At 45.3% G+C, this 18,553-nt stretch overlaps 1 protein-coding gene across 8 annotated transcripts in view; it reads right to left on the bottom strand.

Annotated features, from left to right (window-relative positions):
• Positions 1 to 543: 543 nt before the first annotated feature.
• Positions 544 to 18,553, bottom strand: part of GSC (goosecoid homeobox) — a 146,552-nt gene continuing 128,542 nt past the window's right edge. For 6 of the 8 annotated variants that reach the window (XM_053285900.1, XM_053285902.1, XM_053285905.1 and 3 more), the window contains 4 exons: positions 7,697 to 7,830; positions 5,349 to 5,870; positions 3,200 to 3,459; positions 544 to 896 (listed from right to left, as the gene is read on the bottom strand). In XM_053285900.1, the coding sequence (XP_053141875.1) occupies positions 744 to 896; positions 3,200 to 3,459; positions 5,349 to 5,709 (774 nt within the window). In that variant the 5' untranslated portion in view covers positions 5,710 to 5,870; positions 7,697 to 7,830 and the 3' untranslated portion in view covers positions 544 to 743. Of the gene's footprint in view, positions 897 to 3,199; positions 3,460 to 5,348; positions 6,131 to 7,696; positions 8,490 to 18,553 lie in introns of those variants that run through there. The other 2 variants (XM_053285907.1, XM_053285906.1) reach the window with 2 other exon arrangements.

The raw sequence follows: 18,553 nt of genomic DNA, 5'->3' as shown, positions 1-18,553 counted from the left end.
TCCATAAATCAGTTAACATTAAGCACTTCAGATCATTACGTCCCACTGCCCTGAGTGCAATGAAATCAATTTAAATAGAAGCGCTTAGTTTTTATATATATATATATATATATATATATATATATATATATATATATATATATATATATATATATATATTTTTTTTTCAAACTTGGTCCGATCCTGTGCATATTTACTCAGAAGTCCCGCTGGGTTCAAAAAGGCGTTCACACGGTGCAGTAAGCCTGCATAGGCATACAGCCTCCGTGGCGACAGACAATTAACATCGCTTTTCAGTGTGACCCTACAGATAATCAACGACAACAGCTTAACATAAACCTCCAGGTCTACACTCTTTCCTCCCCGCCACTCTTTTAACCTAACCAGCCCAAGCAAGTTAAGTTTAAACACCCCGCAGGATCCTTATTTCCTTGCCCAGCCTAAACAAGCAGCATTTGGCCCCCTCCTGAAGCTTTTGTGTAGTCTCCTCGGGACTGAGTGGTCAAGAACACCCAAATAAAACAAGCATGGCCAGCGTCCACCTGTGCAACACCTCCGCAACACATTTTATTTAAAAGGGATCACTCCCGGGGTCGTGTACATTATATACAGATATATAGGGTCCCTCCTTCCCTCCTCCTGCAAAGGCAGAGTCTGTGCAAGAATTTTCAGCATCTTCTCCGTGCAAGTCGTATAGACACCAAGTCCCTCCCGCGGCAAAGCTGGAAGCTCGGGGAAAGGTATCAGCTATCGGAGTCCAAATCGCTTTTGCTTTCTTCTTGTCTCTTCTCTGGGGATGTTTTGGAAGCTTTATTCCATTTCTGGGCATGTTCCGATTCCTCCGAAGAAGACCTCTTTTGTCTCCTCCATTTAGCCCGGCGGTTCTTGAACCAAACCTGCCATTCAAGTAAATAAAGGGGACGGGGGAATCAGTACTTGCAACATTGCATCGCACGCATGTTCAGAGCGATGACTCCTACTATGTACCTTCAGAGCGATGACTTGTTCAGAGCGATGCTTGTTCAGAGAGAAGACTTGAAGAAGCCATCGCAGATCTAACAACTTTCCTATTACCGCTTCAAATGCCATGCTTCTCGCCCCCATTGAAGTCCATTCACACATTCAGTTCCAATTCTACAAAGATCACATGAATTGCGCACGCTTTGTCAACAGGTCATCACTCAAATGCGATGCTGTAAGCTATACATAGGCCTGGATTCCTTACAATTGCACTTGCTGCGCGCAACGCGAAGAGCTGAGGGTCCGCCCCAGGCCCAATAGGAGGGGGCTCACGTCCTCCCAACTGGTTAGCAGCTGATCCCTAGGACTTCGCACCTGGGCCATTGATGTTGATTTAGCCCCAGGCCAGAGGGAAGGGGTTAGGGTTAGGGTTGTTTTGCTCTGCAAAGATCGCTCTGCACATCTATCCTGTTCTTCTGACCCGAAGATTGCAGGACGCGAAGGGTAAGCATGGCAATTATGATCAGGAGCTGGTCAGCCCTTTGTACACACATTTAGTGCCAGGAAGGGGTGTGCCAGACGCTGTGCAAAATACAGCTGGCAAATGCCCAGTCTAGAGACTCTACTTAAGGTATACGCTTTTTAAAAAAAAATGGAGAGGGCAGTCTTCGGCAGTCCCCGAAAGCCCGAGGAAGAAGAGACCCACCGCAGGCGCCATCCATTGGCTACGGGCTCTAGAGGCAAGGGAGATGGAGCTGACCACCTCTGATCTGTTTTTGCCTGGCACAGGCTGCCCTCCTAGAGGGGCTTCAGGAACTACAAGCTGAGTACGAACAAGGAGACAGCCGCCCCACTTCACCGAATTCAGTTGCTCTTTTTCCTACCCAACGTGTTTAGGGTGGTTGTGGAGGCGGCGCCTGCCAGGACCGCCTAGTAGAGTCTGGCGCCGCTACTAGAAGAACGTTGCTGCATCAAGCTCAAGGCCGCCTATCTCGTCCAGCAACCTATTTCCCAGAGTGATCCAACGGATGCTTCTGGGGAGCCCACAAGCAGGAGGAGGTGAACGCATGCCGCCTCTGCTGCCCTAGCTCCCTTGCAACTGGCACTCAGAAACAGCATCCTGGTGCCCCCCCCCCCCACCACCGCTCCCCGTGCACCTTCAGCGCAAAGTTAAGCAGCAACTGCCACGGTGAGCAAATACAGGACTTGGGTCGACCTTGTTGCCAGGGCCCCATCACACAGCAGTGGGGGTTTGCCGTCCGATGCGGAGCAGCACAGCTCACACTGGAGTACTGGGTACACTTGAAGTCCCGAGTGTTTCAGTTCGGCTCAGCACTAAACTTAAGGACGGGCGGGGGGAGGGAGGGAGCTGCCGACTTGAACACATTTAGCCAGGAATCAGTCCCATTAAACTCAGTGCTACGCACTTTCGCTTGGCCATCAATGGGGATCGCGCAGCAGAAAGCGGCTGAACCCCTAAGTTACACAATGGAAGCTCTACTGAAACTGAGGGGACTTGTCCTGTTACTTTCAATGGCCAGTATATTAGCCAGTAGGCTTAAGCAAGCACGTCTAAAGAGCCTAAATCATTTTGCCCCTAAACAAATCCCGAGCCTATTAAGAATGTATGGGGTTTAAAGCTGTGATCGACCCTTCCTTACACGCCAAAGTAGCACAACTCGTTTTTAAAACCCTGTTACCTCCTCCGCTGCTAAAGGCGCTCCTAAACACGTGCACTTTATTTTATTTTTACATTTATATCCCGCTCTTCCTCCAGGGAGTCTAGAGTGGCCAACATGTTTATGTTTATGCTTACAACCACCCTGTGAGGTAGGTTAGGCTGAGAATGACTGGTTCAGAGTCACCTATTTCATTTCATTTACATCAGAATTTCATTTACATCCGTTGCCTTCAGAAGTGAACAACATCGCCAGACAGGGGACTAGTGAACTCTTCTGAATAACGACTAGCGCAGCTGCTGCTAACATTATGACTTCTTTGGCGTCATCTGCCAAGGCACTGGGTGCAATACCGAAGTGACACACCGGCTTGTAGTCTGTTTACGCTGTAAACCTTCTTCCTCCACTTGCAAATCTGAGAATTACGTCCCCCACCCAGCCCCCTTCTTCTTCAAACTCTATCTGTTGAATAACACAATGGAGAAATAGTAGCCTCAAACTGCCAGACAGCTCCCTTCATTTTCATTTTTAAATGAAGTCTCGAAGACATTTCAGATTACCTCCACTTTCTCCTCTCGTAAATGTACTCTTCTGGCCAGCTGTTCTCTGGTGCCCACATCTGGGTATTTGGTTTCCTGGAAGAGGTTTTCCAGAGCCTCCAACTGTTCGTCGGTGAAAATCGTCCGGTGCCTCCTTTTCCTTCGGCAGTGAAGCTGATTCAGTAGCTGCAACTCAGTCCGGGACAGCGTGCCCACGTTCATATAGGGCAGCATCTGGTGTGGCACGGGAGACATCAGGACTGACCCAGTACCTTCGAAGCCTGGAGAGAAGAGAGAGAGAGAGGCTGTGTGCAAAAGGAGAAGGGCAGTCAACGCGCTATACACGAAATCTAGAGCCCGGCTGCCATGGAATTGCCATTACCCACAAAGTTCAGGAACCTAAAGTTATCCGAAGACTAAATGCAAAGCCGACTCGTATGTAAAGGCACAGTGGTGGTGGTGCGCGGGGCGGGGGGGTTCCTTTATCCGTATTTGGAACTTTAGATGTTTCAATTGGAGGGGTTCGATTTGGAACTGCATTCTTCCCCGCCCCCGCGCGCCGTATTCTAAACACGGGTGTATGGCCATTCCCATGAACTTCGGTGGATACAGCCAGGGAAGTGTGTTATGAAGACTGGGGTCTGTCTGGGGCTGCAAGGAAAACACACAACTTCAACTTCAGATTAGCCGTAGAAGCAGCCTCATAGGTTTAAGGGAGGCTGCTGAATCTCGGTCGCTGTACACTTTGAAGTCTGTCCCACTGAGTTCGATGATGAAGTCTGTTCGAACATTTAGAAGGCCTGGAATCCAGGCGCCCAAATAACTGAATTCCGAAATAATAAATGCCACTGTTTAGGAAATCGATTTCAAAAAGAAAACCTTTTTTAAAAAAGGTTTAAAAACCCAGTCCTGTCCACAACCAGATTAACCTAGATTATGTGGTTTACTGCGATATCGATCCAAAACTAAATTAGTTTTGGATCGATATCCTAAAACCGAATTATCTGAACACTCTTACTTGGAACAAAGTTCGGGTGGTGGTTTTCCGAGTAAATGTATTTCAGAGGTTGCCTTCAATGGGGAATAGCCCAATCCTAAATTGAGTTTGATGGCACTTATTCACGATGCAATATGTTTATGACTGCAGTCTAGAGGGCTTCGTGATCAATATTTCAGTTTCTGTGTGTGGGTCGGTTTGTAAATCAACTAAATTTAAATATCCAATCTGCCATCCCGAATTCAAAACATATTTCGCTGAAGAAAGTTTCATGTAATTCAGTAGGACTTAATAGAAATCCAAAAAATCGCATGATTAGAGTTCGAAAGCTAAAACCGAATTGTAGAGGGGGGAGTCACACAGTCCCAGAAGCCTACACCCCAGTCCTAAACACATTTGCAGCGTAGTGCTAAACTTGTTTACTCAGGAGTGAACTCCATTGATTTTAAAGGGATTCTTAACTGGCAGATAAAGCCGCCTCAAATCCAATTGTTCCTAATACTTAATGTTCCAAATAAACATGAAGTATTAATGGGTACGTGTGCATTCCAAATACACGTGTCTGTGACGGGTTGTCAAGGGTTATGTCTAAAAATGGGAAGCATTGTATTTGAGGGAATACGGCCTCAGAAAGCTACCCCAGTTCTCAACCCGTTGCTTTTCATTGAAAATCGCATTGGCTCTAGTTGGGACTTTGTTTCCCGGCAGCTAATGTGACGGAATCTAACCCAGTTCCTAACATTCCAAAGGCTGCTCCAACATTCCGTTACGCTCCAGCGTGGCCAAGACACTAAACGCCTATAGGAAGGACCTGGCTGGATTCATGGGCAGGGTCACGGGGCAGGGAATAAGTCCAGCTCCCACCTTGGTGGTGCAGTCTTGTAACAAACTTTCTCCCTTAGAAGCGAATGGCTGCCTGTCATTCATTCCTACAGCGAAGAATCCAGTACGGCACTCGGTATACTGTCGCCGGGAGGCAAAATAAACCTCCCCCCACTGACACGTGTCTCCCACGTCCACACGTAACCATTAAACCCGATTAACATCCCGACTAAACAATCGCTTAAGTGATGGGGGGAATAGGAGAGAGAAGCGAATAAAGTAGGGGGTCCCGCTTTCAACCCCCTCCCCCTTTTAGCCCGAAAGGGGATGCGGCTTTGATCACTCTCTTACCTGTGGCCGGGACGCAGGAACATTGCTGCGCACCCAAGGGCTGCATGGCACCGCAGCAAGAGGGGCCAACCGCGGACGCCTGGACGTGGAGCTGGCCGTAGTAATAGTTGCCGTAGCCTCCCAGCCTAGATCCACCGAGGGCGGGCAAGTTGGAAGCCGGAGCCACCGCCCGCGAGTAGTAACCGCCGTAGTCGCCGCCGGCCGAGCCGTAGAGGGTGTCCCCGCCGTGCAGGCTGGCCGAGAAGACCACGGGCGCCGAGTTCTGCTGCTGTTGTTGCTGCTGCTGCTGGAGAAGCACCGACTCCTTGCAGCGGGGTCTGGCCGCCAGGATGTTGTCGATGCTGAACATGCCAGCAGGCATCCCCCAAAACTCTGCGCGGAGGAGGGAGGGCTTGGAAGGTCCAGAAAGGAACTTTTGCTTCGACTTTCGTGCGCGCTGCGGGGAGATGGGGCAAAAAGGACCCCGCGTTCCCAAGCCTCAGCGCGCCTGGTTTGTGGGGAGAATCTGCCCTGGAGCTGTTTCTTTAAAAAAAAAAAAAAAAAGACCCTTCCTTGTAATTTTGCGTGGTTCTCCCCCTCCTCTTTCTCCTCCTCCTCCTCCTCCTCCTCCTCCAACTCTCCACTCTCGCCTGTTTCCTCTTCAGATCTCAACTGCATGGAGTCTATAAGCTATCCCAACCTCTTTCCTTTTTTATACCCAAGCGACGTCATCCTGGATTTAGTTCCTGGTTATATATCAGATCGCGAATAAAACCAGATTTCGCTCTCCCTCCCTCTCTCTTTTTGTCAGTGGAGATGGTGGGGGCGGGAGAGAGGGGGAAGCCGAGGAGGTGGGGCTGCTGCGTCTGAAAGAGGAGAAGGAGGGTGGGGGAGAGAGAGACTGATCTCTGTGTATTGAGAATTAACGAAATTAACGTAATCCTTTCCATCATTAGTGGAATCTCTCTTTCTCTGTCTTTCTCACTCTTGGTGAAAAGCGCCCCCCGCCCGCCCCCGCGAACGTAGGCTTGATCTCTCACTGCTTGGTGCCCTCGCTAATTGTTGTTAGGGTTAATCTGGTTAATGTGATTGCAGAGAATCGGCTCACACCAGCTCCCAACCTTGTCTGCTCTGCCCCCGACTTTTCTTCACTGATTGGGTGCGATTTCCTTTGCCTCCGGTTGACACCCCGATCCTAAAACACACTTTCTGGGAAGTCATCAGGGAGACTTAACTAGAGCCTAGGAGTTTGGGATCCAGGTGTTGGAGTCCACATTTCTTGCAGGGCAAAAAGGGAATTGGAGTGTATATTTTTGGTGTAAGGCACAATCCAATCCTATGAGTGTTTTCTCTGAAGTATTTCCCACCTTACCCCCAGTTTAACAGGACAGGGCTAACTCCCAAGTATATGTGTACACAGGATTTCAGCTTTAATTTCCCTCACCTACCTTCCCCTGTTAACTACAATGCAGGAAAGTACTCGATCAGATTGACACGTGTGTGTATCTTTTGGTCCCTTTTTCATCTTTCCTACCCGCATCTGCCACCCCGGATCCTGCATGCATTTATTAAGAACCGTGTCTCACATAAACTTTCACTAGAACTGTAGAAGAATCCCGATGCAATTTCGGACCCATTCACACGCGTAAGAAAGTTGTTCAGCTCAATATGATGGGCTTGACAAAAATGTGAAGGATTCCTCTGTTGGAATAACACTTAATATATATATATATATATATATATCACAAAACTACTTGGAAACAAATCCTATTGGTTTCAATGCACCTTACTCTTAAAAGGGCCAGTTCCGAAGGACGTTCACTTGGAAATCAGTGCCACCCCAGTCAAGTCAAGGGGCACAATTCAGCCCAAATGAAGTCCTTTTCAAGTCGCATTGATTTCAACGGGGCAGGTTTAAGCATCTTGCTTAACACCCTCCCATTGAAATCAATCGCGCTTATCTGGATCTGTCCCAGAGTCTTTAAGCATCGGGGTGTAAGTGATTTTGAGAGAGTCTTAAGGTAGTCTGTAGGTTGATGTAGCACCTCTAAGAAGTCATAATTACTCACGATTTGAAAGCTAATGTTAAGCCTGCTGAAGAAGAGTGGGGATTGAATAAACAAGCTTTTGCACGCTTCCAATTGAACTCTAAGGTAATCTGTTCAAATTTGAGTTTAGAAGATGTGGAGGGGAGGTCTTTATTTCTCAAGGCAGGGGGAACCTACACCTCTCTCCAGCCCTCCTGCACAGCCTCTTATATACAACGGCACTGATGAGGTGTTTAATATTTTGCATGGCTTTTCCATTGAAAAGTGGGGATATACTAAGTCCTTTTTAAAAACAAAACAAAAAAAAACCATAAAACAAACCTTGTTTATTAAGACGGCCGCCTCTCCTGGTAGCCGGATCCTTGTGATTTGCAAAACTCTTGGTCTGTCACGATTGTCTCTCGGAATCCACAGGAGGTGAAGAGAATCAGATTAGAATATTTACCCCATCAGCCCTTCATCAAGGAAGGTAGGAAATTGTACGCGGGAAACGAAAACAAGCCATTATGGGTTGTTGACGAGGAACAAATTATCTTTTTTTCCCTTGGCTTTCTTTCTTTCTTTTTTAACCCAACCAAAATAAATAAATAAATTCAGAGCGTTGATATAAAAAGCTGACTTCTCAGCCTTCCTTTGCCTGGACAAACCTCAAAGCTGAGTAAAAAGGATAAACAAATGTAATTTGTATTTCTCTTTGTTCATCTTCGCAGCTTCCCCTATTGTGCATTTGAGTTCAGGCCCCCATTAAAGAGTAGTAGAGAGATTTGAAACAATTGAATTCCAGTCTAGCTAGTGGCAATGGATTTGTTTAAATGAATCTGAGTAGGGGTTAATAGGATCGTGAACGAGTCAAGTTGTCATGATCGTCCCTCCTTGAGGACACAGACTTTCTTTCTAGGGCCAAGCTAACAGATAGCCATTTGTGAAAAGAACAGGTATTGAGAAATGTATGATTTCAAATACTAAAATTATAGTATGTTGTGCCTGGCACGTTTTATATATTTTTGAATATTTATTTTGCCGATGAGTTCTATCTTTAATAAACATTTTACGTTTTACTGACACCACCCCCAGGGTATTTCTCTTGACATTTGCTGATGAACCCAGTTTTACCAACCCCCTCCTCATAAGTATCTAAGTATTGCGACCTGAAATTTTTGGTGTGGAAACCATTAAATCCGAACTTCCAGACGCTATCCGAAATGCTAAGTAAAGTGAACGGAATTTGACAGATGCAGCCGAGTCGTTTCCTCGCTCTGGACTGGCACGTCCAGACAAATTTAGCAAAATAAAAAAATAAAAATCAGCCTGCTTCACAATTTCCGCGATCAAAGTGTTTATTCGGTTCCCTGTCCTCCCGGTGCCTTTTGGTACAATGCAGACCAGCCTCAGCGATTGCAACCTGAAACTCCCGTTTACATGCTGCGCGCTTTGCAGTGTGATTAAACCCGGGTCACCGTTCCACTTTATTAAACAGATCTTTCCATACAGATGGCAAAGAACGGCACAAAGTCAGCATCCCATTTTTAGAAGAAAAGGAGGACGGGATGGAGAGAAAGATAAAGAGGGCACTGGCTTGGGCTTTGAAGTTTCAAAACTCGCCTAAAGGTGTGTGTATGTGTGTGTGTGGGGGGGCGCACGTGTGCATGCGTGCGATCTGGGGCACAGTGACCGAAACTTTAAATAAACAGAGCCACTCCGCCTGCAAAAATTAACTAGAACAAACTGCCGGGCTCCGATGGGCTTCCTGTAGGCTGTTCAGGTCTGGTGGTTGGTGCTAGACGAGGGTCACTCGCTCCCTGGATTGCTGGGTCAAACAGCGAGCAAGCGGCTGGTGAATTTCGCGACGGGGTCGTGTGCCTTTAGGAAGCTTTGGAAAGAAGGCGACATTCAGCACACAGAGAGAGTTCCGCGGAGATTAACGTATATACTACTACAATTAGGGATGCATTTTTCCCCCGGATCCATTTCCCCCCCAGTGTACAGTTCTTTTGATCGTAAGGGTTTGCTAAAGAGAAAAATCTATGACCATCACCCTAGGTGTAGAATTCAGCTATTTGGATACACAACGGTGCTTCATGAAACAACCGTTCCTTCCAGGTGAGGAGAAAGTGTATCTGATCCAACCAGAGAATTACCAAACATCTGACCGGATTTGCGTCAGCTCCAGTAACTCGGTCGGGGGAATGGATGGACTACCTAACATACAGCTTCACACACAGCAATATTCCGGCCCGGTAAGGGGGATCAATCCGCTTAAAAATCAATGAACGCCGTTAATTCAATGAGGCAATCACCTCCATCCAAAACCAGGAAACTCAACCAATTTTCACGATGGTGTTTTTCACTTCTAAGTAAACGGGTTTAGGATGGGGCGCCAAGTGCGGACCTACCCTTTCGGACTTCCAAATAAGTGTGCATAGCCTTAAGCATGCATGGCATAAGAGTGCGTTGAATCCCTACTTGATAAAACTTATTTTCGAGTAAATTGATTTTAGAATCGAAATCGCTGTTAATCTAAATGAAACCATTGCAGTTGATGGGTCGGGCTGTGTGTGAACACCTCAACCGAAATCAACCGGGCGCTGGTGAAATTTCGTCTTACGTTCCTAATATGTGTTGGTGGAGCACCCACTCTTTTGAAATCAACGCGACTTGTTTTAACGTTTGAGATGCCGTTTTATTACCCTTTTCTTTTCTTTTTCTTTTCCCCCCGTCTTCAGGGCTATGTGCTATCAAAGTTTTCTCTAAGTGTCCAAGAAGAAGCACCATCTCACGTCCCCTGTCATGTAGACGTATTGGGCACTGGGCAATACATCCCTCCGCCCCGGCCATCTCAATTGAAACTGTGCAATAACTCTTCATCAAATGAGACCTAAGGAACTGTACTTCAAATTATGGTACATCCAGGTATAAAACTCCGTCCCCTTTCCTGTCCTCCCCACCCCACTTCGGGTGGACTTTTGAGAACTTCTGAAGAGCCATTCCTTGATTTCTCTCCACTTCACTTTCGCCGCCTCCTCGGGCTGGAAGTTCCCCATTAAACAAACAATCACTTGTCATTCATTGGAAGAGAATGAGATTGGAATAACAAATGAAAGCGAAGCAAATTGCGCGCCGCCGGTGTGTTGCTAAGGGATTGTTTGTTACTACAGCCTGGAGTCACAGCGTGGGCTGGACGGCGCAGGGCTAGAGGGCTCGGAGAGCGGGCTGGAGGAGCTGTTAGATGAGGCATCAAGTAAACACGACACTGATTTTCAATATTATCACCCAAACACGATTTCCTGCGAAGCAATCACCATGCAGAAGCCTATGGAAATGTGGTCTGTGGAGAAGCCAGTCAATTTTGACCGACGGTTCCCTCATTTGGATGGCATTAAAGAACAAGCTGCGGATTCTAAAGGAAACAGAGCGATTGCGTTCAGTGGGACCAGTTCGATTTTCGGGGTTATTGCTGCTACGGTGCTTTTGATTTAATGCAGAGATTGCAGCTGAAAGAGAAATATAAAAGAATATATATCTTTCTCTCTCCCTTCCCCATGTCCTTCCTTCCCCACGTCACCTTACGCAGTTCGCCCTCGTGTTATCCCATAATTGCCCCACAAACGTTTGAAGCGTGCCTTACAATGAGACTACATACAACGCGAGACCGGGTTATTCCCTATGCTCGGCAGGATTATACGTAGTAAACGGGACAGATTCTTTTGGAAATACGTCCTCCTTTCATTCTCTGGCACGGCTGGGTCCGCGTCAAGGGCCCTAGCTCTCTAATTAAAAAGAATACGGTAGCGCGTAGCCGAAGGTATGCGCCTTGACGCCGGGATAAGAGACAACCCATTATTCCTCTAAGCAGCCAAACAATTTCATCCCGGCCTTCCTCACATATTTGGTGTCCAAGTTTATTGCCGGCGCGCATTCCTCGACTGTAAGCTCCCCCAGATCTGGTTCTCACACAGGAGCAGTGAGACGCAATGGATCGGGGCCTTCCGAAATGTATGAGGCTCAATTAAAGGGAGGGAATTACAAGGTTGTGACAAAAGAGAAATGGGATGTTGATTAAAAGGGAGCCAAGTGTAGTGTGTGTGTGTGTGTGTGTGTGTGAGAGAGAGAGAGAGAGAGAGAGAGAGAGATATTTTAAAAGTGTTGCATGCTTTACGGATGGATCTTTCCTAAGAGGAGTGGTTACTCATACAAAAACTCTAAGACTACCCTAACTTCGGGATCACTAAAGGAAGAGGCATAGGAGGAAAGATGACTGGAAACTCCATCTGTAAATTTGGGATTGATCTGAGTTCAGCCAGATGGAGGAGAGATTCACCAGTCGTTAAGCAGGAAGACTCCTGCATTTAAACCTACTCTGTTCTCACTTTTGATCCTGTTTGAGACCCGTTTTTGGAAACCGGTTCATGCCTGTGGTTCCTGTCGCTGTGCTTTCAGTTCGAAGTGACGGCTCCTCCACTTTTCGGTGAAGCAAGATTTAGGGCGGAGGAAAAGTAAAGACGGAGCAAAAACAAATCCATAGATCGGGGGAACTGGGCTAACGGGATTTAAACAGGTTGAATCATAGACACCAAATCAATTTAGGACAAAGCGATCAATCTAGAGAGCAAACTCCGTAAACCAAAGACCCAAACACATTTTTAAACTTAGAAGTTAGAATAAACTCAAACTGATTTCACTAGAACTCACTTCCAAGTTATTATCCTTGGGAATCACCGACTAAACCGGTTTACATTCCGCTGGGATTATAACACATACATGATCTTGTTCCAAAGCGTGGGCAAAATGGCGGCCACACCGCTGCTTCTGCTGTTGCTGCTGCCTTTCTCCGTCCAATTTAGTACCTACTCCTACAGCCAGAAGAATCCCGTCACACTTCCTAGAGAGACCCATTTCCAAAAGGATACCGTTTCCCAATGGAAAAGGTACAGAAAAGAGCAAACAAACAGGACCAGGAGGCTGGAGAACCTTCCCAAGGAGAAAAGGCTGCAGCGATTAGGGTCTTTTAGCTTAGAAAAAGGACGGCTAACGGGTATAATGGATTTTTATACAGTTATGAATGTCATATAAGAAGAGAAAGTGAGTGTGAGATTCTTCTCTCACACACATACTACTAGAGGTTGCCCAATAAAACGGATAGCAGGGGGTTCACAAACAAAAGGGAGTGCTCCTTCACACAACTAATGTGCGGGATATACTGCCATGGTGTGTTGTGATGGCCTCAAGCCTAGATGGATTTTGAATAGGAGCAGATAAATGCATGGAGGATAGGTCTCTTTTTGTGGCAGCTAAATGGAAACTTCATGCTCTGCCGTAGTATACTATACTACAAAAGTAAAGTGTGCCATCAAGTTGGTGTGAACTCCTGGTGACCACAAAGCCATATGGTTGTCTTTAGTAGTATACAGGAGGGGTTTACCATTGCCTCTTCCCACACAGTGTGAGTTGATGCCTTTCAGCATCTTCCTATATTGCTGCTGCCCGATATAGGTGTATTCCATAGTCTGGGAAACATACCAGTGGGGATTCAAAACGGCAACCTATGGCTTGCTAGTCAAGTCATTACCATTGCCTCCTCCGGTGCAGTATGAGATGATGCCTTTCAGCATCATTCTATATTGCTGCTGTCAGATTTAGGTGTTTCGGAAACATACCAGCGGGGATTCAAACTGGCAACTTCTGGCTTACTAGTCAAGTCATTTCCCCGCTGTGCCATTAGGTGGTTTATACTGTACTGTACTGTACTATAATACATCACACCATACTGAGTAAAGTAAAGTGTGCTGTCCGTGTCGATTCCTGGCAACCAAAGAGCCCTGTGGTTGTCTTTGGTAGAATACAGGAGGGGTTTGCCATTGCCATCTCCCGTGCAGTATGAGATGATATCTTTCTGCATCTTCCTATATTACTGCTGCCCAATATAGGTGTTTCCCATAGTCTGGGAAACATACCAGCAGGGATTTGAACCAGAAATCTCTTGCTTGCTAGTCAAGTCATTTCCCCACTGTGCCATTAGGTGGCTGATGTAAAGGGCTTTTCAAACTTGGATCTTCAGTGGCAAAAGATCATTGTGGTTGGGGATGATGTGAGTTTCAGTCTAACAATGTCTGGGCACCCAAGTTCAAAAACACCTTAGGGTGTTGGATTAGGAGCAGGGAGACCCAGGTTCAAATCCCCACTCAGCTGTGGCATTTCCTAAGTACTTTGGGCCAATAAGTCTCTCTTAAACTATTACCTCCTAGGGCTATTGTGAAGATAAATGCAAGGAGAAAGAACCACTGCCCTGAGCTCTTTGGAAGAAGGGCAGAATATGAATGTCTTAAAAGAATGTATTTAAAACAAACAAACAAAAACAGATACTGAGGGTATTCTGTATTTGCAAATAAATTCCAGATACAAACGGAAAGCTTTTATCTTCATGCGCTGCTTATCGGCTCTCTATGGACATCTGCTCTGCCTGCCTGTGTTGGGAACTGGGAAGCTGAACTACATAGACCCAAGATCTGATACAGGAAGGCACTTCTTAGGAGAAAGTGCCAGTGAACACAGCGTGACTTACTTGTGAGTAAACACCCATAGAGAAACAAGCGGCAATCCTAAACAGGCCCAGTGGGGTTCACATTCAGATAAACATGCTTAGGATGGCATTGTGTATGCCATAACAAAACAGCAGCGTTCTAAAGAGAAAATACTGTATTTTAAAACTATTGCTGCCCAAGAATTACCTAATAGATTAAATCGAACAAAACAGAACCAAGATAAAAGGTCATTTGGACTGGAGTACAAACCTGCCTGGATATTATTGTTCATACCATCAGAACCAAAGGTCCTGGCCAGGGGCATAGCTAGGGCAGAAGGGGCTCGTGTTTGCCCCTCTCTCCTGCGGCCTCTCAGAGTGAGAAAGATAATGAAGAAAATACAGAAGGGTGGAGCTGAAGGGCCCTCAGGAGCTCAGGGGCCTGGGACAGGAACGTAGGAGGATGCCATATACTGAGTCAGACCATTGGTCCATCTAGCTCAGTATTGTCTACACAGTCTGGCAGCGGCTTCTCCAAGGTTGCAGGCAGGAATCTCTCTCTCTCAGCCCTGTCTTGGAGATGCCAGGGAGGGAACTTGGAACCTTCTGCCCTTCCCAGAGCGGCTCCATCTCCTGAAGGGAATATCTTACAGTGCTCACACTTCTAGTCTCCTGTTCAAATGCACCCAGGGATGCTTGCCACCACAAGAACAGCTCTCCAAAGAAATTGCTTCTTTGAACCCATTCGCTCAATTACAGCTCCATCCTGCCTCTTGGATGGAGTTAATGGTTGAAAGGCATTCTGTACATGTTCAAAGCTACACTTGCTTTTGTTGTAACTTCACAAATTCTAATTACGGCACTCAAAGCAGTTTCTGGATAAAGAATTAACTTCTGGTAAATCGTGACTGATGAAATAACAAGGAGAAACAAACACAAGAGCTTATAACTTGGGGAAGGAGCCACAGTTGTTTCTGAAAAAGCAACATTTGCAGCACAGTTTGGGACAATTAAACTGTGGATGCAGTCCTGAAGTGTTCAGAGTAAGTTCCAATGGAATTCACACAATTTATCTTCTTCTGTTTCATGTAGAGGTATTTTAGAACTACAATGTAAATGCCTCCAAAGCTAAATATTTTAAAGCCTCATTTGCTGCAATGCTAGCCTTAAGCTCAAAGACTGGATATTCATACTCCACTATACTATATTAATATAATACAAGGTTGCTTGAATATTCATAGGAACATAGGAAGCTGCCTTATACAAAGTCAGACCATTGTTTCATATAGCTTAATATTATCTACATTGATTGGCAGTGACTCTCCAAGGTTTCAGGCAGGAGCCCTACCTGGAGATGTCAGGAATTGAACCTGGGACCTTCTACATGCAGATGCTCAACCACTGAACTATGGCCCCATGTACTTCTTCATGTAGATTATCACACACAATGACCCTGTAAGGTAGATCTGCACTTAGATGGCAGTAGATTCAGCTTCCTTTAGCTCCCCGCCCCCCAATTTATTAATGTGTACTCCAAATCCTTGCTCCTTTCCTTTCAAGAGTCTCCTATGACTCAATCCAGTCCACCACAGCCATGGCGGTCACATGTACAGGGTTCTCCATAGGGCATAACAACAGAACTCCAACTCCTCCATCCCAATGGGACTCATGTTGGTACTCAATGTACCAGGCAGTTACAGGGAATGAGAGGCCCGTGTGAGTCTAACAGTCTTTCTCCCTCTATTTCCTCAAGGAAAGTGAAAGTAAACCACACAGATTTTCCATCTCCCATGACAGTGGGGTACCTTCAGGGGATTCCCTCTCCCCCCCCCCCACACACACACTCATGTGAGCATTGCACCCACAAGGGACTGAATTGAGCCCTTCTAGTGCAACAGTATGGTCGAAGTTGCTTCCAGAACAAACTTCTCTTGAACTGATTAGGAGAGTCAAGTCCTTTTTGAAAACAGACCCCAAACAAAATGGCAAAAGGGCTGTTCCCTGACGCTTCCCTTGAATAATATCAGCTTCTAAAGTTTTTTCATTCATATAAACCTTATTAATGAAGATCTTTGCCTGAAATGTCAGGGGGGATTTGAAATTTCAAGTAAATTATGAAGCTTGCCTGTCTTGCCAAGTCATGGGTCAAATGCATTTGGGGAAAACGCTAAAGGAGCATATGGTTTGGAATTTTTCTACAATGACTAGTGTTTAAATAAATTGCTTGTACTGCTTAACTTCATGTATAATTTTGACAGAAATTGGCCTATAGCCTTTTGATATGTAAACATTTCAGGCCTTTTATGCGGTAGAAAAAGACACTCGCTTTTTAGGATCAGCTAAAGCAGTCACCCAGTAATTCAGAAAACTGGCACCTACTATTAGAGTCTTTGCTACATTTCAGCTTTCAAGTGGCAGCATCAGAAGGAAGGGGGGGTGTATTTCAAAAGCAATGTCCATTTGGACTTCTTTTTTTAAAAGGCAAATGAGGTGAGAATGTGCATTTATTCTTTGACTGAAATGGATGAATCACAGCATTAAAGTGCAGCTTCTGTCAATTTTCTTTCTTTTTAAAAAAGGGGGGAAATTAGAGAGGAGAAACACTTATTATAAGACTCTTGACTTTAATGTATGTCTTCCAACAAATCAATCACTGGTAAAGCATTAAAAGGTGTTTGGATAGGGGAATTATCACTTCAGCACAGAGATATCCATGGAAGTGCTTTAGTTGGTGTCTGGATGCAAATTACATAAAAATTTCATCCCTAGAATGCTACCGTGTTTGAGACTGTGAAGAACTTCTAGAGGAGTTTTGTTAGTACAGCCACCTTTTCAAACTGGTCCATTGTGGACAGGACAAACTTCATGCATGAACAATGCTGTCCTCAAGCACCTAAGCCAGCATACTTTGTGCTTTAAGGCATTGGTCATTCATTCATTCTACATGAAACCGCTAGGAGAGATCATCAGGATAATTGGTTGAGGGTGTTATCAGTATGCTGATGACACCGAAATCTATTTCTCCTTGTCAGCATCATCAGGAGAGGGCATAACCTCCCTAAATGCCTGCCTGGAGTCGGTAATGGGCTGGATGAGGGATAACAAACTGAGACTGAATCCAGATAAAGTGGAGGTACTCATTGTGCGGGGTCAAAACTCGGGAGACAATTTTGATCTGCCTGTTCTGGATGGTGTCACACTTCCCCAGAAGGAACAGGTATGCAGTCTGGGGGTGCTTCTGGATCCAAGTCTCTCCCTGGTGTCCCAGATTGAGGCAGTGGCCAGAGATGCCTTCTATCAGCTTCGGTTGATATGCCCGCTGAGTCCATTTCTTGAGATATATGACCTCAAAACAGTGGTACTTCTGCTGGTAACTCCTGGACTGGATTCCTGTGATGCGCTCTATGTGAGGCTGCCCTTGTATGTAGTCCGGAAACTACAGCTGGTCCAGAATGCAGCAGCCAGGCTAGTCTCTGGGTCATCTAGGAGAGACCATATTACTCCTGTATTGAAGGAGTTACACTGGCTGCTGATATGTTTCCGGGCAAAATACAAAGTGTTAGTTATAACCTATAAAGCCCTAAACAGCTTAGGCCCTGGGTATTTAAGAGAATGTCTTCTTTGTTATGAACCCCACCACCCATTGAGATCATCAGGAGAGGTAGTCTCTAAGATGTGTAAGTTGTTGCTTTTGGAAGAGACAAGAGATGAAGTAGTCAAAACGACTATGATAAAATGGGCTCAAGATATGGGTCATAATATAGATATGGCTGATTGTGAAAAATTATGGAAAACTGATTTAAAGTTTACTGCATGTTACACTTTAAAAGAAAATTTTTATAAGATGATTTATAGGTGGTATCTGACACCAAAAAAAATAGCGTTAATATATAAAGATGTTTCAAATAAATGTTGGAAATATGGACAATGTGAAGGAACTTTTTTACATATGTGGTGGTCATGTGGGAAGGCAAAGGCCTTTTGGGATATGATATACAGTAAGCTGAAGAAAATCTTTAAAGTGACATTTCTTAAGAGGCCAGAATCCTTCCTGCTGGGAATAACTGAAAGAGAGTTCTCCAGAAGAAATTCAACATTTTTAATGTATGCAACCACAGCGGCCAGGATAGTATATGCGCAAAAATGGAAAGACACTAAAATGCCCTCAAAAGAAGATTGGTTGATAAAAATTTTGGAATATGCCGAGATGGCAAAGCTTACAGCAAGAGACAAAAATTTGGAATGTTTTAAAGAAGATTGGGAACCATTTTTGCTTTACTTAAAGAATTATTCTTCTAATATGGACTTTTATTTTCTTTTTTTAATGGACTTTTCAGTAGGGTTTGAAATATAGTAATAACAGCAGATTGGGTTGGGTAAAATCAAATAGCATTGTGGAGTAAGTATGTTTTGAATTATTATAGCAATGGTTTATATGTATAGTTATTGTGAACCGTGCAGATAGGCAAGCAGGAAGTCAATATTCACTTATGTCTAGAAATTAGATAAATGAATGCAATTTGAATGTAAACGCTATTGTAAAATCCATTAAAATTTAAAATGCTAGGGAGAGAGAGAGAGAGGTCCATCTGCATTTGCCACCAGCTCGTCTGGTGGCTACTCAGGGATGGGCCTTCTCTGTTGCTGCCCCGAGGCTTTGG

The sequence above is a fragment of the Hemicordylus capensis genome, chromosome 1 (genome assembly GCF_027244095.1).
Source record: "Hemicordylus capensis ecotype Gifberg chromosome 1, rHemCap1.1.pri, whole genome shotgun sequence".
In the NCBI taxonomy this organism is placed as follows: Eukaryota; Metazoa; Chordata; class Lepidosauria; order Squamata; family Cordylidae; genus Hemicordylus; species Hemicordylus capensis.
This window is presented reverse-complemented; position numbering and strand designations above follow the sequence as displayed.